Source organism: Artemia franciscana, unplaced genomic scaffold (assembly GCF_032884065.1).
Source record: "Artemia franciscana unplaced genomic scaffold, ASM3288406v1 PGA_scaffold_38, whole genome shotgun sequence".
NCBI classification, from domain to species: domain Eukaryota; kingdom Metazoa; phylum Arthropoda; class Branchiopoda; order Anostraca; family Artemiidae; genus Artemia; species Artemia franciscana.
The window spans coordinates 372,995-396,025 of record NW_027062676.1 but is presented as its reverse complement, the minus strand read 5'-3'; the positions used below and the strand labels follow the sequence as shown (position 1 = coordinate 396,025).

At 36.7% G+C, this 23,031-nt stretch overlaps 1 protein-coding gene across 1 annotated transcript in view; it reads right to left on the bottom strand.

The window, feature by feature from the left end:
• Window positions 1-23,031, bottom strand: part of LOC136041798 (eukaryotic translation initiation factor 4B-like) — a 49,380-nt gene that overhangs the window by 21,689 nt on the left and 4,660 nt on the right. Inside the window, exons 2-5 of the mRNA XM_065726552.1 lie at window positions 20,798-20,932; window positions 18,297-18,472; window positions 12,077-12,184; window positions 10,611-10,767 (exon numbers count right to left, since the gene is read on the bottom strand). Coding sequence (XP_065582624.1) covers window positions 10,611-10,767; window positions 12,077-12,184; window positions 18,297-18,472; window positions 20,798-20,932 — 576 coding nt within the window. The remainder of the gene's footprint in view (window positions 1-10,610; window positions 10,768-12,076; window positions 12,185-18,296; window positions 18,473-20,797; window positions 20,933-23,031) is intronic.

The following is a 23,031-nucleotide window of genomic DNA, read 5'->3' as shown; positions in this document are numbered from 1 at the left end:
AAAACTAAGATAAAATACCTAACTCGTGAAGTTTTCAAGCTCTATTGCAATATTCAAGGATTATGTCACTGCTCATTTTATTGTTGTTGTTTTTTATTTTTATGTTATCACGATTTATGTCAGACATTACACTATATCTAGGGGAGTGAGCTCGACCCTCTTCCTACAGATAAAATCAAAGCAAATTTAGTATTTTCTCGTATCTTTCAAAACTGCGTAAACCGTTAACCTGAATTCACCCCCCCCCCTTCAGAATATTTACCTATCCGACCCACACCCCCCTCCAAAAAACAATACCTGAATGTTACGTTTACTGTTTTTCCTCAGTTGTGTATCCCGCTGAGTTTTATCTAATCATTAAAATTTTTAGTGAACCGCATTATTTTTTTTTTTTTTTTTGGCTTGAAAAATTTTTGTACGTTTTTAAACTAATTTCCTCATAAAAGTTGGATCTGGAATATTCAGTCAATTTTTTGAATATCAGTAACAAACAACAAACAAACAGCAGCCGAAACAAATGCAATTTTATAGAATGTTGTCTTTCTTACCATAACTGGATACATAAAAAAAGATAAAATTTATTCTCAGTATGGCTCTCACTAACAGAGTGATCTGCTTATTTAAAACTTCTCTCGAGAAACTTTAGACCGTTGGCTGTTACGGTCTATGTGCTACCAAACCAGGCATCAAAGTTTTATAGTGGGGATACCCTTAACTATGAAACATTGAAGCCTGTTAGTGCCTAGACCGTAAAGATAAGTCCCCTAATATTCTTTAGGCAGTCACCTTGGACATTAGTAAAAATTTCAGGCTGATCTCAGCACTTCTGTTTTTTTTTGTTTTTTTTATTATTTATCCGTCTCTAGTTAACTACCACGGAAGTAACCAATGTCGTGCAAACAGTCCATCAAATAGCTATAACCTTCCAAATCCTATCACCACGATATACTCTAATTGGTTGTTTCAGTTGATTTCATGTCTTCCGCCTCAGCCCAGGCTGAAGTGGAACCTTTGATTCCTGAGTGTATTTCCTTATGATTGGGTCTCCTTACAAATGCGCGTATGATTGGAGGCATAAAGTGGACCAACAACCTTTCCCTCCTCCCAGCACCATCCTTTTCAGCAGAAAGTGCAGAATATCACACCTAGTTTGATTTAAGATCATGAAACCATTTTCAACTTTTTGTGGTCGAAAGACAGTGTCCCAGTGAGCTTCCCAACATCTCGCACCACTGCCACTTCACCTGCAAGGCAAACACGCTAGCCCTTCTTCCATTTGGATGCATGGAACGATTACCAAGCTATAATTATTGGACCAAAACTAGCCCCATTGCCTATCCAACTATTTAAATACGGTCAATGTCTGTTTCTACAAACAATTCTACGCTTTTGAACAGATTCGACACGGTTTTCAAACTTGATCAAGCTGGAAAGCCTCTTCCGGATCAAAATTTTTATTTATTTTATTATCATTATTATTTCTCGAAACCCATATTTTGATGATGTGGCCAAGAAAATTAACGATCAAAGTTATATTTGCTCGCTAAATGTAGCATCAGGCTTACCTGATTAGTTTTGCACTAGAACGAAGCTTCCAAACATAAAACAGACATTTTTCACAAAAAGCCCAGTTTGGCTGCACCCCCTAGGACAATAGCTGCAGCAAGTTGACTGGTATATAGCAGAGCTAAGACTGGTGCAAATCATCGCATAGCCTGGGCAACATCACTATCGTATTGATTTTGTTATACCATCCTCGAGTCTTTTGGTATAGTGAGGCTAAATGAAGCCTGAAAACTTCAGTTTTTTCCAAAAACAAATTGTTGTGATATTTCCTTCGGATTATTATTGAGGAGGGGGTATGTATTCCAAAATTCGTTAATGCGGAGGAGTATATTTCCGCTAAGTGCACAACATGAGTGAAGAGGGGAATATGTTCTACTCTTACTAGGGATACTTTTTGAGTGTAAAAGAAAAGACTACATTTAAAGAGTTTGAACAGATGAGGAGTATTCTTTAAGAATAAAATTTTGTTGAATGACACCCATCTGTGCACTTGCGCGATTTCGTTGAGGGGGGAGATACCTTTGCAGAGAGGGGTAAAACTAATGGAGTGCATTGAATTTTTCTGTGGAGGACAGGGGGTGGGGAGTAATTTCCAAAAAGCAGACTTTTAGGGACAATGTTACCAGCTTTCTATAAAGATTATATCAGAAAAACAAGGGAGAGGATGGAGACGTTAAATTTTAGCATTCCACACCCTCAGGACCACCCATCGCCATCCAAATAGTTCCGAACTTCATATTAAGAAAAGAGGAATAATAGATAAGAATTGTTCTTCCCTCAAGGTATTTAGAATAATCCTATTTTATTATGTAAAGGAAATTCACCCCAATGAACCTTCTCATTCCAGAAGTTTTATTAGAAAAGAAAAAATAAGCTTGAAAATTGTAGGGGGGGGGGAGCGTACACTAAATTTCATATCTATGAAATTTGGTATTAAATATGAATGAAAATTAAATTAAAAGAAGAAGTTTATCCAAATTATCACCGTTAAGAAAAAAAAAATTATCTTGTATATCTAAGGGATGACACATCACTCAGCCTCTTTCAACTAAAACTTCAAGTTTTTAACCTTCAAAAAATGAATCCTCAAATAGAAAAAAATTCAAGTAAAAATAGCATTATTTTACCACTGCTGCCTGCGATAAAGGCTATATTAAGCAGTATTTGCGTTAAACAAGAGATTTCTTAGTTCATGTTTTAAAAGGCGATCGACATACTTTTCATTTAAGAAAAAAAGAAGTTATCGTTTAATTTAGTATTCGCAAGAAACTTGTATTCTTGAGAAACATGTAGAAAAGATGAAACTCGGATGCTCCATTCCCAGTGCCTGGTTTCACGTATTGATCAATTCCTGCATTTTATTTATTTAATGGAATGTGGAGCAGGTAAAAAGCCATCTACTCTACTTTTTACCAAAACTCATACTTGAACAAATTCTATAAAGTCGAAGGTTCAAATCAATACATAAATGATGGCTGTAATTCCGCCTAATTAAATATCAATTCAAGCCCGCATGACTCCCAACAAAATGATTCACATGCATTAACTGGCATATGAAGATTTTGACTCGGCTCATTTATAAACAGATATGATGGAATAAAATTCATGCATTATTTCGCTTACTTGACACAAAATGTAGCGCTGTCAGAACTTAGTAATATATTTATAAATAAATAAATAAATAAAATAAATATATTCGCAAATTTGATGGCAGGCCGTTAAGCCTCTACAAAACAAAAATCTTAATTTGCATTTCTTCTAAATTTGCATAAGGAGAAAATGTCACTTGAATAATATTCATCAACTTCCTTCTTGAATGTCCGTAGGTTTGTGGAGCAGATTACTCTTTCTGGTAAGTTGTTCCAATGCTGAACAACTCGGTTGCCGAAAGTCCATCGGCCCATGTCCTTGTAAAAACGTTCCATACTCACTTTGTACTGATGTCCTCGGAGATGATTTTTATTGAACTGCACGATTCTCTGGGCTAATACGTTATCATAGGCTCCATTGCAGAGCTTGTATATTTCAATAAGATCGCCACGATGGAATCTATAGGCGAGGGTTGGGATTTCAAGCTTTCTAAGCCGCTCTTCGTAGGGAAGGAAGCGTAACTTGGGAGAGAATTTAGTTATCCTCCTCTGAACATTTTCGAGAGCATCTATGTCCTTGTTGCAGTATGGTCTTGTAGAACAATGTCCATACTCAAGAATCGGGCGGACAAGGGACTTATAGAGCGTAGCAAGCATTTTGTCGTCCTCGCACGAGAAGTTTCTTCTGATCATACCAGCAACTTTGGAAGCCTTCTTGACGACAGCTTCATAGTGGCTACTGAAGTTCAGTTCAGAATCCACTAAGATGCCTAGGTCTCTTTCTTCTCTACTAAGAGTGAGTGCAGCAGAACCAAGAAAGTATGAGGACGAAAAGTTTTGTGGACCCAGAGTGAGGATATGACTTTTCTGGGTATTGATTTCCATGATCCACTTCTTCATCCAGTCATCGATTCGTTGGAGATCCGCCTGCAGGTGGTGAATGTCTTCACATGACGAGATGACGCGATAGAGCTTTGTGTCGTCCGCGTAGAGAAGGATGTCAGATTTGATGCCCTCAAGTAGGTCGTTGATGTAGAGATTAAACAGAAGGAGGCTGAGAATTGACCCCTGGGGTACTCCGCTAAGAACTTCTTCTTCGGTATTGCTGAGACAACCTTCTAAGCACACGACTTGCTTTCTGCCAGTTAAGAAGTCCGTAATCCATTGAAGAAGACTGAATGAGGACCCGGATGAGCAGAGACCGTATTTTCCGAGCTTCTTGACGAGACGCTTATGGGGAACTTTGTCAAAGGCTTTCTTGAGATCAAAGTATATGAGATCAACCTGGAACCCCTTGTCGATGTTTTTCTTCCAATCATCTGTGGCACAAAGCAGTTGGATCTCTGCAGATCGTTCCTTAAGAAAACCAAACTGCTTTTCGGTAAGTATTTTTTCTCGTTTTAAGTATTCTAGGGTGTGGTCTGCAATGAGAGACTCAAGTACTTTACACGTAATACAAGTGAGGCTTATCGGTCTGTAGTTTGATGGGTCTTCTCGTTTCCCACCTTTGTATATTGGGACGACAATAGCTTTTTTCCAAATAGCGGGAAGCTCACCGAGTTCAAGAGACTTTCTGTAAATGTAGACTAGTGGCTCTGTTATTACCGTTGCAAGTTCTTTGAGCAGTTTTGGATGTAGATTGTCTGGGCCTGTGGACTTGCTTGGGTTAAGTTCTCTGAGTTTCTTTAGAACATCGCTATGTTTGATCTCTATCGGTCTTATCAATTCGCTTATACCCTGAATTGGTTCCTCGCGGCTAAAGTAGTCTTCGTTCTCAGGTTCCTGAGTAAAAACAGAAGAGAACTGGCTGTTGAGAAAATTTGCCTTGTCCGTGGGGTCGTGTACCAGCTTTTGTTTCACGGGATCATAAAGAGATGAGACTCCACCTTTGTTTTTCCTTTTGCTGTTCACGTATTTCCAGAAACTTTTTGGGTTTTCTTTCAAGGAGAAAGCTAATTTACGTTCTCTAAGCTTTCCTTCTCTTCTTGTTGCTTTTCGAACCCTGTTGCGGAGCCTCTTGAATGTTTTCTCTCGGTCGTTACTTTGTCGATTACTTTTGTAGTCTCTCCATGCTTTTTGTTTTGCTTTAATCAGTTCAATATTGGCTTTAGGTAATGCAACACGGGTGTATTTATTGTGCATAGGAATAAATTGTTCTTCCATTGAGGCTACAATCTTAGTGAACCTTGTGTAAATGGTGTCTAACGACTCCAACCCACTGAATTCTTCAATCCAGTTGACATCCGAAAGCTCTCTTCTCATAGCAACGTAATCTCCCTTGTAGTAGTTACGTTTCAGTGCCACACGTGTCCTCAAAACCTCCGTTTCCAAGCTAAACACAATTACCGAGTGATCCGATTTACCGATTGGTGACAACTGCTTAATATCTGATACCAGGTCTCCATCGTTTACCAGTAACAAATCGAGGATACTTGGTGTGTCAGATCCCCGCATCCTCAGCTTGCGGTAGATTCCGTGGTGTATCGCCTATTCCAGCCTATCTTAGGGAGATTGAAATCTCCTATAATAGCAAGCTTTTGGTTGGTATTCTTAGCGAATGCTGCTATTTGCGAGAACAGAGCTTCGTCGGATGTGTTAGTGTTGTTGGGGCTACGATAACAGATCCCAAGAACAGTGTCGCTGGTCGTTTTAGACTTAATGCAGATCCACAGACTTTCTTTGGGCTCAATCGTGTCGGTTGACATCGATATTGGATGCACGTTGATGCCTTTTCGACAATAGCAGACTATCCCTCTACCTGTATTCTCTTCCAGATTTTGTTCATACAGATAATAATCTTCGATACTGAGCTCTGCGACGGTAGGTAAGTATCTGTAGTTTTTTTGGTTTAACTTCTACTATTGCCACAATATCCGGATTTTCCAGTTTGATAACCTGCTTTGCTTCCTCCATTTTGTTTAAGAGAGAGTCAGCGTTGAAATAGAGGCATTTTATTTTTTTTTCGGATTCATTTGTATGGCTTGGGCCTTTTCCTCGTCAATTTTGGGGCTGTCGTTGGCTGGGACCATTTGATGGTCTCGCTTGTTGTCTCATTCTCTGGTTCCCGTTGGACCTGGAATTGGTGCTTCCAGTAACATTAGAGTGTTGCTGTGCTTGCTGACCTTGGCTCGACTTTGCTCGACGCTGTTGTGCCAGTTGTGCCCTTTGCATTGGTGTTCGATCAGGGTTTATGTAGACCTGGTTTTTTACAAGTTCGTTGGTCGATTTTCTTAGATTTGGGGCTGCGCTGAGAATCTTCTGTCGCTTCTTGATTGTGTCGATTGAGTCCTTCAGTTTGACTACTAAGACGCGTGGCTTACTGCCATTTATTTGACTTCCCACGCGTACGACCTCACGAATGTCGTCGTGCTGCAGGTGAGCTCCCAAATCATTCTCTGTAGTTAGGTTAATCACCAAGTCTTTGTCAGAGGTGTCTTCTGACTCCGGGAGACCAAAGATCGCAACATTTGTCCGTTTTCCTTCTCTAAGTTGTTTTTCCTTATCAGCCTTCAATATCACATCAACAGTAGTATCATAGCTTTGAATGGTGCTTTCCGTTGGAACAGGAGCTGGGAGCAAAGGACTGGGTGCATTTAACTGGAGCGCTAACCTCAGTTTTAGCTGCAGGAACGATACGTTTCTTTTGTTGCAGCTCTCGCATTCGTGTTTGAAAAGACGTGAATCAGGATCTAAGCTCTTAATTGTTAGGAATAGATCGGCGTTTAATTGTCTACATCCTGCGTGCTCGTATTCACGACAGAAAAAACATTTGATGGCCGTGGAATTTTCTGTCGGTAGATGACAGTAGCTGCATAGTTCATTTGCAGCGCTGAGCTCGACCGCTTCAGATAAGGTGGCTTTTCCCTGTCCCAAGCTCTGATCCGAGACGTTGTTGTTGCCTCTGAATGTTGTTGGCATATCGTTGTTTGTGCTGATCGGAGTTGAGTTGTTTTTCGGCGGTAGATTTGGACTAGGGGCTACTTCTGGGTTCGATCGGGTTTTGACTCCCGATGCAGGTGAGCTTGTATTCGCAGGCTTGCAGCCAGGGCAAACAAAGATGCTTGCTAGTTCACGTGAGTATTTTGTCTTTCCGCACGTCAGATGGCACCACTTATGGCATTTCGTGCATTTTGCACCGCCGCTGCTTTTGGTAACATTTTGACTGCAAACAGAACATGGTGGTTGGTTCATTTGTTTAGTTGCAAATCAAGTAGTTGCGCCGAGTGTTTTGAGCTCGAAATGTCGTCTGGCTATTGAACCCTTACCCCGCAATTAAGGAAGGTGGGCCAAAAAGATGTCCGAATCACTTCGCCGCGATGCTCTGGCAACAATGAATAGAAAAGTAAGGGAAGTGTTGAGGGTTGGTTACCTTGTCCCCGCAATTAAAGGGGACAATATTTAATCACATTTGTAAAAAATTTGTTTATTCTATCAATCTAGAAACTAAACTTAAAGTGCTAAGGGCATCAAAACGAAAACATTACTGCCCCTCCCCACTCCATATTCGGTCAAATATCTGATTAAATAAAAAAAAACTATTTTTTTTTTAACTGAAAGTAAGGACCGACATTAAAACTTAAAACGAACAGAAATTACTCCGTATATGAAATGGGTTGTCCCCTCCTCAGCGCCTCGCTCTTTACGCTCAAGTTTTTAATTGTTTTAAACAATAGAATTGTGGCAAAGAGTCAAACTTTAGCGAAAAGAGCGAGGGATTGCGGAGGGGACAACCTGTTTCATATACGAAGTAATTTCTGTTCGTTTTAAGTTTTAATGTCACTTCTTACTTTCAGTTAAAAGAAATAGTTTTTTTTTATTTAATTTCTGAACGCTTTTGAATTAATGCATGTTTGATTTTGGCTCTCCGCACATAAATTATTAAAATGAAATTTGCATATTAATTCTATTTTTTGGCTAAATGGCTTTGGCTTTCTCTTAGTTTCGATCAGGCGATTTTGAGGAATAAGTGGTGGGGAAGGAGGCCTAGTTGTCCTCCAATTTTTCGGTTACTTAAAAAGGCAACTAGAACTTCTAATTTTTAACGAACGTTTTTATTAGTGAAAAGTATACGTAACTTGAGAATTAACTTACGTAACAAACTTTTATATTCTTATATTTTTATTATGTATATGAGGGGGTTTGTCCCCTCGTTAATACCTCGCTCTTTACACTAAATCTTAAGTTTTGTCCCAATTCTTTAAGAATGACCCCTGACTCAGAAAGGCCGTAGAATAAATAGTTGAAATTACTAAAACTACTTTAGCATAAAGAGCGAGGTATTTATCTCCTCCTAAATACCTCGCTATTTATGCTAAAGTATTTTTAGAACCCCTCATATGCGTAATAATCTCTGTTCGTTTTAAGTTTTAATGTTACTCCTTACTTTCAATTGAAAAAACTTTTTCATGTTTATTTTTTCATTGTTTTTTTTTATAGTAATGCTAGAAAATCCTGCGCCCTTTTCATTGAATTTCTCTTCCCCCATGACATCCCCAAAGACACAGTTATTATGGTTTTTGACTATGCGGAACAAAATGGCTATCTCAAAATTTTGATCCATTGACTTTGGGAAAAAATGAGCGTGGGAGGGGGCCTAGGTGCCCTCCAATTTTTTGGTCACTTAAAAAGGGCACTTGAACTTTTCATTCCCGTTAGAATGAGCTCTCTTGCGACAATCTAGGACCACTTGGTCGATACGATGACCCCCCCTGGAAAAAAAACAACAAATAAATACGCACCCTTGATCCGTCTTCTGGCAAAAAATACGAAATTCCACATTTTTGTAGATAGGAGCATTCTATGACTTTTAGGGGGTGTTTCCCCCTATTTGCCAAAATAAGGCAAATTTTCTCAGGCTCGTAACTTTTGATGACAAAGACTAAATTTGATGAAACTTATATATTTAAAATCAGCATGAAAAACCGATTCTTTTGATGTATCTTTTAGCATCAAAATCCGTTTTTTAGAGTTTCGTTTACTATTGAGCCGGGTCGCCCCTTACTACAGTTTGTTACCACGAGCTGTTTGAAAGAAAGGATTTCCCACGTTTTTTGTTGTTGTTATACAACTATCAAGATTTTTTCATTGCGTAAATTCATTGCGCCGAACCAAACAATTGTATCTCCCAATTTAACACATGCATCATATAGGCAAGTATTTCAGCAATCAATACAAACACATCTGTGACCGCTACAGCCGGTCACAATTGAACAAATATAGGCTAGTGGCAATATATCAAATTTTAACAAACACAACTTAGGAACAGTACGGATTTTGCTAGGCCATTCCAATTCAAGGCACATTATGCTAAATTCAGCGAGTTAGGAAATTTAGCGATAATAGAAAAGCCGACATTCCGAAATTTAGTGGCCATGTATTTGGTTTGGGATGGGGATCAGTGGCGTGACTCTATAAGCTCAGGGAGAGCCGACTCAGCTCTAAATGGGTACCTGGAGAAATCTAGGAAATGTAAGCAAGAAGGGTGTGCAAAAACACAGAACAGCCGGCTCCCAACCCCACATTGTACTTTCTGGCTGAAGGGCCATGAAACGGAGATCAGCACCGCCGGTTTGAGCCTTAGGGGTCTAGTGCTGTCACACTTACATACTTTTTTACTTACTTACCAATATGCAGCGTCATCTACTTATATCTCTTTAATTAGAATAGTTTCAATTGTGTTAAGAAAAAAAAATTGTTAGGTATATTGCTGTTAAAAAAGAGGGAAAAAGCCAACAAAACGAGCATTGTGTTTGCAAGTATTTGAAATTAGAATAAGCTGGAAATTGCATATAGAGACTAGTTTCTTGTTCAAGGATTTGAAAAGAATAATAAAAGGAGTTCAACTATCGCCATGAAAAACTTGCCAGTTGTGTTGCTATTTTTGTAATCACTAGAAATGTAGTTTAAAGTACCGATTATGCTAAAAATTAATTCTAGTTCTTTTAATTGATTAAATGGAAACGTACACAACTATATACGCCTTAAAAAATGAGGAAAACCCAGGAACTCAATTTTATTGTAAAAGACGTTTAATGCAAGTATGCTGTTTTGCTGTTTTAACACTTAACGGGTGCCAAGTTTAGTACTTAAGAACGTGTATTAAAAATCAACAGAAAATGAGTGAAAAAAATATCATCACGCAACTCTTGAAAATATAACTTTCCTGATTGCTGTAGAAAAAGAAAAGAAAATGTTATTAACTGGCAGTAAATTGGGTAAAACAAAACAGTGATGGAATTTTTAGAATTATGTAAGAATGTAGCCCCAATATCCTATTGCGAACAAGGAATTTGAAAGAAATGTATACATCATTTAACAGCTTAAGACTAAGCTATGTATTACTATGTTTATTATCAAAATTATTCAAGAAAGACCAGTTGCACAACAACTTGTTTGCCTCTGCACAAATAAGAGCATTCAATAAAAAGGTAGGAGCATTCAATAATAATACGTTACCTCTACCAGGTGGCGGTGGTGGCAGTTCAGCTCTAGCAGACCTCCAATCGCCTACTGTCCTGTCTTCTTGGGACTCAAAATCCCTTTGAGGACCTCTGTTACGATTACGGTCTTCATTGAGGTTCAGTTCAACTTTAATTTTTCGATTCTTAATTAGCTGAAATAAAACATTTTTCATCTTCCATAATTTAATAACAGATGTATTTTTATGTTCAAAACATAGCTTTCATGTGTTATACATTTATAAGCTTTTTCCTAGTTAATATTTGAATAGTGTGAGCACACACCGTACCTCTATACGCATTTTGATAGTAAAATTTAATCTTAGCTCGTAAAAAGAACCGTCAAATTGAATATTCCATGGCAACAAAAGAGCAGCAATATCAGAAACAACTAAAAGGCAGATAAATAAAAATAAAAGAAGAAAATAGCTTCTTCGGCGTTGGCAAGATTAATAGAAATGATAAGAATTACTATAAAGATAATTTTCAATGAATTTTCACGACAGTTCACAATGGGTTTACAAATTGCGCTGCGTCTCTATATGAGGTCTTACGGTCATTCTAGGGGAAGGAGGGGGTCATACTTTGATTATTATCAGCATATTCCAGACAAGAATTTACGATAAGAACGACAGAATTACATGCAGAAATGAAGACGGATAATTTAACAGACTAGAGATTGAATATCTTTTAGTGACAATCAAGACTCTCTAGTTAAATTTTAGCCACACTGAACATTGCATATCAAATCTAAACACTAGTAGTGCGTGGACGAGGTAGAGAGTCCCTAAAACTGTCATGAGTACTTCCACTGAGTAAACCAAGGCCATCTTTATGTATTTATCATGAGCTTTTTCTTGTTTTTTACACTTGTCGAACCTAATCTACAATGCTAAAATAAATGTACAGGGATAACAAACGAAACTTCTAAACAGAGATGAGCGCCTTGCCTATTGACAAGTCCTATAGTAGTTTCAGTTCTCCAACACTAGGAGCATAGTAATTCCAAATATAAAACCAAACATGAACTACATTTAATTTCCTTTAAAATTTAGAGCTTTGAGCTAACAGGAGTCCTTAGATTGACGTCTTTATGTCAAGCATTCTAGGCAGAAAAGACTGATTCTTGTTAGAACCAATAACAGCCATAGGTGCAAAAACCTCTTATTCATACAACGGAGAGGCAGAAGGCGCCGGTTTTACTAGGGAGAGGGGGAATGGTTTAACTTTAGAATATTCAATTTTCAGGCCAGGGCTTTTTTCTACATTTTTAGGAAGACGGGATTGTTTCCAGAATTTAGGCCTAAGTGGGAAGCCAGCCATTATTTAAATAATTTATGCTAGGTTTAAAGAAATATACATTTTATGCAGTATTCAAACACTTTTATTTCAGTTTGGTGTCACGAATACCCGTGAAGAATTATAGAAACACAACTAAATCAAGCAAATTAAGCAAATACTTACCAAATCATTGTTGCCAAGAGCTTCTATTAATTGTAGCTTGTCTTCAAATTCCACAAAAGCATAGCCTTTAATACGATTGCCATCCCTAGGCATTTTGATATTTTTTATCTAAAAAATAAAAAAACGTAAAAAATAGAAGCATTTAAGCAACGCAAATACTGCCCTAAAAATTATCTTTAGATCTATGTATTTTAAGAAGGCACAAAGCCCTCCGAAGTCTTCATTGTAACCAATTATTTCTCAGAAAGGAATGATTAGAGGCAAGCAAACCAACAATGTGTAAGGCTCACTCAACCAATGCGTGAGGAGTAATTATCGACGGCGTTTCAGACATGAGACAGCCATCAAGGACTACAGAATAGCACTTTGAAACCAAGTATGTTACAGACAGGATCTAATGTCATCCCATGGAGAAATATTAAGAATCTTTTTTACTTTCCTATATTTTCAACAGCTCGCCGTCATTACCTCTACATTTTTGTTCAATAATAGAGTTGTAAAATCCCAGTGCATATTGTGTATTCAAATATATTGATGTGTCTTCAGCAAATTATACCGGCAACATCTTGAACATCTTGAATACATATCAAACATAGCATAGAATATGAAGAAAATTACCACATCTTATTAGATGATTATAATCGTGTTGGTATTGTGTCCAATCAAAGTTAAACCCAGAGCCTCGTTTTTAACCCCCAGAGGCGAGATCCGACTGCTGTTACTCTTGGAAACACATGAACATGACTGCCTAACACACCTTGGTTTACCAAATTACAAGAATATGGGCGCACCTTGAATATTTTTTGAGAATTTTTCCCATCATGACTAAGAGAGCATATGGCTCGCTGGTTGCTCAGAAGTTTATGTCTAACCGTAAATTCTAGTCAACCAGTACAATGCTTACGCGATCTCAATTCTTGTTTTTTCACTATTTTGGTTGCTTTCATTAGAGTCGGCCCATTCCCTGTAGGAACAGTTTTTACATTTATGTCAGGTTCCTGTCCAACCTTTTACAAAATAAAAGTCTACATGTTCTTCCGCAAAACGTGTCCCAGCCACCTCCATCTTGAATCCATTTAATTTCATACTCTCCCATATCCTTCATCGTGTTTCTTGGAACAGAGTCTACCAAGGTGATCCATATCCTCATTCAACAGGAAGCAAGCTGCTAAACTCATTTCCTACCTTAACCACAGAAATGCTGCTCTCATACATAGCCCTAATCAATATAGTGTATTTATCTGGTATATAATACAACGATCAGATGTTCGCCAAAGCTCTTCTATCAGCTAAAAACAAACACTTTCTCAAAATCTATGAAACTAAGGACTAAATGTATCTGATTAATCAGGCACTTACCAATTATTAATCTAAGAGTGAGAATTTTTATCACCGCATCCTCTTCCTTTCTTATAATCACACTATTCCTACGAATTCCTACAGTAAATACGAAGTAATTTACTTCCTACAGAAAGCAAGCAAATGCCTCTATAATTACCCCACTCACTCTTTATCACTTTTCTTATAGAGGAATTTCGTTATTATTTTTTTTTTTTTTATCGCTAGGCACTTACCCTTTTCCAAAAATCATATTCATAATCTTCGATAATTTATCTCTAATTTCACAGCCACCATATCTAAAAAAAAAACTCATTTACCAAATTATCAGCACCTGAGGCTTTATTGTTTTTTAATCCTTTTAAAGTTGTATCTAATTCTTTCTCTCAAAATATATCTTCCTTCAATTCTAAAGTGTAACAAACTTTTTCATTCCTTTCTATATCATTTCCTGTAACTTTATCACGGTTTAGCACAATCTTAAAATGTTCTGCTCTCTTTAACTCTTTCTTTATCACTAGTAGTGCACCCATTCCTATTCTTAACTGGGACAAGTCCAGACTGACTATTCCCTCTAAATTTTACAACACATCAATGCAATATTTTACTATTGTGCCGTCTCAGATAATAGATTAATCCTAGACACTACTAGATGATTATCTTTGCTTTCAACATCCCCCTCAATAATAGTCTGAAGCAAATGTCACAGAATGTTAAAAAAAAATGCATTTTTTCAGGATTCAATTAGCCCCACCGTACAAAATGACGCGGGTTTGATATAACGAAACCAAGACCCTTCCCCGCGAAAATTTTTTAGGAGCAATACTTAGGCCTCGTTTTTTTTACTATCGATTAAATATTGCAGTTTTCGATACCTTGAAAATTTTGGAAGAATATGTCCAAAAATTATGTCCGAGAGTCGCAGTTGAAAATCCTCTGACACTACAGCACTCCAGATAAACTGGTATCCCTGATCATTGCACTGCACGAAAACACGGAGTGCTGTGTTCGGACCCATGAAGGAAATACAAGGACTTTCATTATCATGTCTAGGGTCAATCATGGAAGTGTCCTTTTCTCCCTGCTTTTTGTCCTTGTTGTCGATTATGCGCTCCAAGATTGTACAGGGCTTGGGATCCATATATGCGATAATAAACAACTAGCAGATCTTGATTTCACCGACGACATCACACTGATTGAGGCAAACAAGGAAAGGCTCCAGGAGCTTCTCGATGTCATACGAGAGAAAGCAAGTCTTTCGGGACTGAAGATTAGTTAGGAAAAGACAAAAAGCATGACAACGAGTGACTCACCACTTGGCATAAAGTGCGGGGACAATTCAGTAGAGCAGGTAGTGGAATTCAGATATCTCAGAAGTACAGTCGAACTAACTGGATTAAGCAAAAATGAGGTACAGTCTAGGATTGGACAAGCCAGTGGAGCGTTTAATCAACTAAAGCAAGTTTGGCAATCGAAAAAGTACTCCCTGAAACTAAAATTGAGGCTGTTTAACAGTGACGTCCTCTCTACCCTCCTCAATAGCTGTAAATACTGGAAACTGAATCAACAGCAAGAAAAGAGGATTCTTGCTTTCGAGAACAACTGTCTTGGCAGGATACTGAATATTAACTGGAGGGACCACATAACTAACCAGACAGTCCGCTCTAGCACACATCAACCCCTGGAAACAGATGTCATACGCCAACGTAGATGGCGCTACTTGGGACACGTTATCCGTATGGCGGAAGATAGACTCCCCAGAACGGTGATAGAGTGGCAACAAGAGGGAACCCGAAGAAAAGGAAAGCCAAAAATACATTTCGTCGTACATACCAGCGGGCCTTAAGTTTATCAATTCGACAGTAATGGGAAGACGTCTGGGCAGCAGCATATGAGGGATTAATGGCGGCTCTGTTTGGACGCACTGGGTGCCTTTGGCGGCACAGGAGGAGCTAAGGTCAAGGTAAGGTAATGTCCCAAGATAAATTTCTCACCACAAAAAACAAATCTCGAACTGGTGAATAGATGAAAAAGTAAACACTGTAATATGAAAAGTTCAAGCAGAGAGGATCATGTGTGATACTCTGAAATAATATCTATATAATTAGCATAATGTTCTAATTACGAATATTTTTCAACCCAATGTAACTATTGCCCCAAGAGATACAGTTAAACTCGGCTTTTTATAAAAACCTCTCTTTGTTTTCTAATTGTAAGCTATGTATTGGTGGGGAACAGGCAATCCGGATGCTACATTTAGGGATTAAATATATCTTTGCTTATCAGGAATGTCGTCATACAGCAAGACTCACCATAGGATCTGACATTCTAATGAATCGAATACTTTTTCTAGGTCCACAAGGAATATGTAGAAGCAGTGTTTCCTTTTGTTAGATTCATCCGCTATCATGTATAGAGAAGATAAGGTAGACACAGGATTGTTTTGGCCAAAATACATAATGTTCTTCACGCAATTAGGGATCTAGGTTGGGTTCGAGAATTTCTAGCATTGTAGTCAAGAAGAGCTTCGCTGGAATTGAGATAAGATTGACGCCTCTGTAATTGCTATATTCTTGCACATCTCCTTTCTTAAAGAGTTTGGCCACAGATCATGTTTCCTCTCTTCGGGAGTAACTTCCCACCCGTCACAGGGGCGTGAAGAAACATAGCCATATGTTTCTTCACGTTCCTGGTTCGTCAAGGTTCATCACAGGCTGGACTTGATCATTTCCACCAAAACGTGGTCTGTACCAAGGGCCATTCCAATTTTTCAGGTTTTTAGGAGCTGGAAACACCTCGTCGACAGCAGGCTTGTCATTAATGATGCAGAGATTGAAGATGAGCTGATCTGGTGTATCAGGTGGAACTATAGGCGCGTAGCAATGCAATGAGTTTCAAAACAATTAGCCAATCATTGCTATTTTTCTTCACTTCTGAAAGGACCCTCTCTCTTTCATCTTTGTGGGACATTCTTACAAAAATGGTCAGTCTAATATTTCTTTGACAAGACGACACATGGCTCGTCTGTCTTCTTGGGATCATCGCTTCGTTGGCTTGTCTACCCTTTCATTCATATATTACCGTCCGTCAAATATGGCAAATTGCATTTCTCTTGGCTTAATCATACCCATTCTCTTGGTCAACATTGATAGACCATTTTTCAAAGGAGGGTTTGTTGACACCAGTTTCTTACAATTTTATATGAGTTTTTGTGTGGATGTCCACTAGTACTTAGTGGATTGTCTAACACCAAGAGTCTTTCCGGCTATATTCGCGTAGTTTTTTTGCGAATTGTTTTTCCAGCTTCTTTGAGATTATAAGACGGCTATTGAGGGTTCCTAATTCATTCGACAGTTTTATACCAAGCAAACATCGAACACCCTTGTCATTTGGCTCCTCTACACCAAAGCTTTTGAGTATATGAGTCTTCTGTTACGATAATTCAAATTCAGTTTCAATTTAAGTGTACCGACTACTAGTTCGTACCCTAAACCAACTTCGGCACTTCTGAAAATTCAAACACCTTTTAGACTCTTTCACCATCTCCAGCAAATCGTAAGATAGTCAATTTGATTTCGCTGACACCATCTAGGGATTTACAAGTATTGATGAATGTTTTTTACGCTGAAAGAGGTAATGCTGATTAGCAAATTGTACCCCATAGTGAGTTTGACAAGTTGAACACCGTTTACCTTCACTGCCTTGCTGTTCAAGTCAGGGGACTGTAAGTTTCTTGTATAGGGTTCTCGGCCAAGGCAACAATAACATATCTTTTGTTTCGATCCGAAACCAGTTTTAGGGGGTTTCCGGCTATTTTTTAATTTCTCTTAAATTTCTTTTCAAAATAAACTTTTACTATTAAGACTAACTGAGATAGTAGTTACCATTCCTGAATCAGCTACAAATGATAATTTTTTCTCATTAGCGAGTTCCCACCGAATCATATTTTTTTTTTTTTTTGTTACTATAGGCCGTGTTGGTCCTTTACTAGGTTGCAGCTACCGCTGCAACTATGATACTGCCAAGTAAATGACGTCCCATCCTTCCAGGGTAGTAGCATTTGTTTTTGTTAGCCTTTGAAATAAGATCTCCTGCTACATGTGTAGCGTCGTAGAGAGAGATTGAGTATAGTACTGAACGTGTATGCACAGCTCATCTTTAGTGGCGTCATCCATATCATTTGTGGATGCATAGCACACGATCAACGGCAATTTGGCGTGGTTTGAAGCAAATCGTTCATAAAATATTCTTCCACAGACTTGTTTCTGTGAGCCTACATACATAAAAATGTCTACCAAGACATTTGAACCTTTTGGCAATATTACTAAAACTCTGACAAAGAAACTTTAAGTTGTTTCGCTGTGTAAGACTTAATACATTGTATGGTTACTGCTGTTTTTCTTCTCTCTGTGACTTTTCCATCTTGCTTCTAAAACGACGACAATGTCAAGCTTAAACTTCTGGCATTCACGGAGGACTTTTTCTGTTTTTGACAGTGCTGTCATGGTCCTAACCTTCCATGGATAATGTCAAAAGAAGTTTTCGCATTCAGAAAGCTGGTCTTGGTGCTTGCATGAGCTGTCATAAAAGTTTAGAGATTTGGATAAGAGACTTATCATTGACGTTTCTTTATCAAACTTTGTTTGCAGGGGGGTAATTAGCTTTTATGGCGCCCCAACTAGTTCCTTTGTCTCGGCAGAGTTCAGGGACGCCAGTCCCTGGCTGATGGGTAAGGACCCAATAGGCCTACCCGATAATTAGTCCATAAATGAAAAAAAAAAACCTGTAACATATAAATTCTTTTTTCTTTGAATAGCAGAAAACTGAAAAAGATTTACTGTAACTAAAACATTAAAATAGAATTGAAAGAATGTGAACATACCTTCAGCCCCTTGAAGAAGTGGTCTATGTCCGGTTCGTCAATATCATATGGGAGATTGGCCACACGTGCACAATATGGACCATTTCTGGGAATTAGAGACTCGTCTATGTCTGATCCTCTTGATGCTTTAGGCGCTGTTGGTAGAACGATGCGCTCCCTACTTATATATTCAGCATCTGAAATTTTATTGAAAGGTGACTATTCAGTGACAAACAAAATACAACACAGAACAGAAGATAGAACAACAAAAACTAAAAGGGTACTTTAACTCTCTCTGTTATAAATGAGGTTCTTTAATATTCTATAAAAATCTGACAGAATTGTTCTATGGAATGATGTCTTCTGGTCATGTTTAGAGGGAAATACTTTAATACCCATCCTCCTATACGAATTTTTAAATTTTATTTATAAATGACAACAATTACGTTACAAAAAAGGGGTCAACAGACCAATGCTGTGTTCCACTGACTAGCAAAAGCGTTCTATGTTTAACTCCACTCAAGGAACCAATTTATTGTTCTGACAATTCTTTTGTCACTCATTCAGGCTGATCAGCCTAATCCGACAGACCAATTTCTCAATCAGTGCCAGAAAGTAAACGATGCCAAATAAAACTAAAAAAGAAGTGCATACAGTTTTTTCACACTACAACAAGTCTGGATTAATTCCTTGAAATCATAATAATTTGGGTATTGGCTAACATCCTTTTCAAGAAGTTCTTGAAAAGGACTTTGAGCTGTTTCGCGAAAATTAAAACAAAAGATTGTAAATATTTAGTAGAGGATGAGTTTGGTTCGTTTTTACTGAAACATCATGAGCTTTAGTTTCGTCCATAGTAATTTCGGTGCTACCAATAAGAGACATTTCAAAAAAAAAAATATATATATATAAAAGATTTCTTTACAAAATTGTCTTATACGAGTTTATTTTGGTTCTCAACAAAACGCAAGTAGCTGAATTGGCTTCAAACAGAAATTCTTTGCTATATTTAGACATGTTTAAGATTCAAAATTATTCGTTTATCATATTTTGTAACTTTAACCACAAACTCTTCCCGAAGCACAAACATCTCTAACTTTATTAAAAATTTTGATAGAAATAATCATGAAAGCTCCTGAAAATCTAACTCTTAAACAGCTTTTTTCGCCACAAAATACACTTTTCATTTCGACTTTACTCCTAGGTTCCAAAATCATAGGAGTTTAACAATATAGCCCAAAGATATGTTATACATTGATAAATTTTGACACTGGCCATTCAATGTAAATCTTTCCAGACTCCCAGTCCCTATATCCAACCCCCTCAATTCCTGTCCACGGCTTCAAGTTCAAATGCCCAGGATTGAACATATTTTAATAGGATTTTCAACACTTCCTTAACAGATGTTATTTTTTGGGAAATAAAGAAATAATTTTCCCAAATGAAAGTAAAGAGGGACATTAAATCTTAAAACAAATAAAAATATCCTATATATGAGAACATAGCAAGCAAAGCATTCTAATGCGCACCAGATTCGACTAGTTCGCAATCTTAAACGTTTTTACTTTTTTTTATATGTAAAAAGCATTCAGAGCATTCATTCTTGAAGCAGAGAACAAAAACATAGCTTAATTAAAAAGAGCAGAGGGTTCAAGAGGGGGATCCTATCCTATTTCATAGGATATGATAATTTATGTTTGCATTTAAATATCAATGTTGTCTTTACTTTCATTAGAAAAAAATCGTAGTTTTTTAGTTAATTTCTATTTGTTTTAAAAATCCCCAGAGTTATACCTTAGGATTATATTAGCCTAAGCCAATACAAAATAAAGTTGATGCTAGGATAAAAATGCTTTTTTTTTCATTTCTTAGCCTATGCTTGTGGAATGCAACAATGCAGGTAGCTTGAAAATAATTATTCCTATTTACAAATATCAGCAGAAAAATGAGAAAAAGTTGTCAAAAGTCTACTTTAGAGAAGTTTTTGTCTTGTCTACAAAGATTAGACATAGACATATCTATGTAAATGGATGTCTTGAAAATACCTATAAAGCTAGTGGACCAGCACTTACATTCATTGATATTCATCCAATTCTTATTTTCTTTTTTTTAAGATGGAGAAGTAAATACTTAGCAAGAATTGATGTTAGAAAAGAATAGCATCTTTTGAATTCTCCCTTCTTTAAGTATTATTTGTCTTACAAAGGATGAAGAGGAGATCCCAGTATGTACATGGAACAACAACAACGAAAATACAGCATCTAATTATTGCAAATTTTTATCATGTAACTAAATATACAATATAACCTAGATTTACTTCAAAAATATACAAGTATTAATTATCACATTAGAGCATCTACTATGTTCATAAAACAAGTTTTTTCAAAAGAGAAAAAATACATTAAAAATAGAAACTCTTGATTTGCCTTCAAACAGAACTAAAATAGCCTACATGTAAAAAAAAGAAGAAAAAAATCAAGGGCTATTCTAATGGCTGTCCAAGAGTACGAATAAACACTAACCTTCATCTACGTCATCCGCCCAACTGCTGAGAGCTTTTGGTGCTATAACAACAGTTTTATCAGGAGCAATATTTGAGCCTTCATTCAAAAACTGATAAAAATCAAGGGTCTGTCCCTTCTTTCGTCCTTTTTTTCCTAGATTGAAAAATACACATTACAAAAATAACTAAAAGATAGAAAGTACCACATTATGAGTTGAACATCCTTTGAGTAAGAACATTGACCAAAGTAAAAAAAAAGAAATAAAAGAAAAAACACTTAACAGTCATATTAATGAAAGTATGCAAATATTGAACATTTGCTGCAAAAATCAACTCTTATCAGCAGTAATCAACAAGAAAATCTTGTAATTTTTAGTTAAGTAAAAGTGGTAGTTTGAAAACAATACATCCATCAATACAACGTATTTTTAATGGTGATTCTTTGGGTATAAAGAGTGTGTAGTTTAAAGATATTTAATACGTTATTTTACAAATTTGCATACTTTTAGGAAAAAGCAGAGAAACCAAATCATATTTTATATTTTCAGACACTTAGAAGTAGGTTTCAGCCCTCTGCCTACTGAGCCAATGCCTCCCACACTTAACAGGAGGGGAACACCCAAATGATTGGTCAAAACCGTACTTTTTAGTATATTGACCCACCCCCCAAGAATAATATGCTTGTTCAATCCTTCCCCAGGCCTCCTGCTAGAATTTTGCAAAAAGATCTTTGTAATAACATGAACTTTAACAGCTTTTCAGTCCAAAATTGAGACTTTATGAGGCAATTATGAGCCTAAATTATGAGGGGTAAACCTAAGAAACTATAGTTTCTTCAACAGAAATATGCAAAAATATGACAATACATCAATATGAAGGAAGGAATACAAATAAAACCTACAGATATTTTATTTTGATTTTGAACGATTAAAAGAAATAAAATACCAATTATACTCTCCATATTCTGTAGGATAAATTTTTCAAAGGTCATAATGATTGGTGTATTAATTTTTGAACATATTCCATATATTCAAACATGCCTATATATATATATATATATATATATATATATATATATATATATATATATATATATATATATATATATATATATATATATATATATATATATATATATATATATATATATATATATATATATATATATATATATATATATATATATATATATGCTGATTAGCTTATTAATTTTTGCAAAAAAAAAACACATATAACTGCTGATATTCCCTCTGTAAAGCACCATCAAATCATAAAGGATTCTTAAAAAAAAAATGAGATTCATTATTTGCTGTTTCTCCTAAAGAAAATGGAATTAAATATCAAATAACAAAATTGTTAGTTCATAACATTCAGAAACTTTGTCTACTGGATTTTCAGAGTTGCTTCCAGTTTAACTGCATCCCAGTCACTTTTCATATGCCTAGATATAGCCCAGGATATGAACAAAATGTTTTCAGATTTATCACGGCAAGATACTTCTTGCAGGGCTCCACAAGGAACGAAATTAGCTGGAATAATTTTCCTGGCTGTAATTAATTCCCTGCTTAGTTATCACAATGACCATTACAAGTTTGTAGATGATCTATCTATAGTGCTTGCTTACCTGGTCAAAAACACTATCATAACACTCATGCTCCTGCAGCATCATGACTATGGTATTTTAACAGCTCTGTTTATGGTAAGCTCTCTGACAGATTTCTTTCATCATCAGCAATAAAGCTATATTATAGCTGGCAGCAATGTTCAATTTTGAGCATAATACTATTGAACCAAAACACATTGATTTCTAGTGTAAATACACATTTAGCCAGTATTTTTCATCTGGATTTTACAGACTTGAGCATATTGTATCATGCTGAGGATGTGGTCTTGATTGAAGTCTCACTCATTGACCTAGAGGTATATATTGATCTTCAATTCAAAGGTTACACAAATTTTGGCCTGGGTGTCAATCCAACCAAAACCAGTTTCTTGTTTTCTAACAGTTGTTGTCACCTTGAACTTCAACTTGGCATCACCTATGGAATTTATTTCAGAAACTCAAGTTTTCTTGTGGTTGAGCAGGTTTAGCTTGTTTGTTCTTGGCAATACCACTCTAAAATGTCTACTGTACTTCCTCATTATTGAGGATGTATGTTTGTTTTTATACAAATATACTAAAATGTTTCATGTTTGTATTTATACAAAGGTGAACAAGCTTGGTAATCATTCAGCCTAACTCAGTACCTAAAG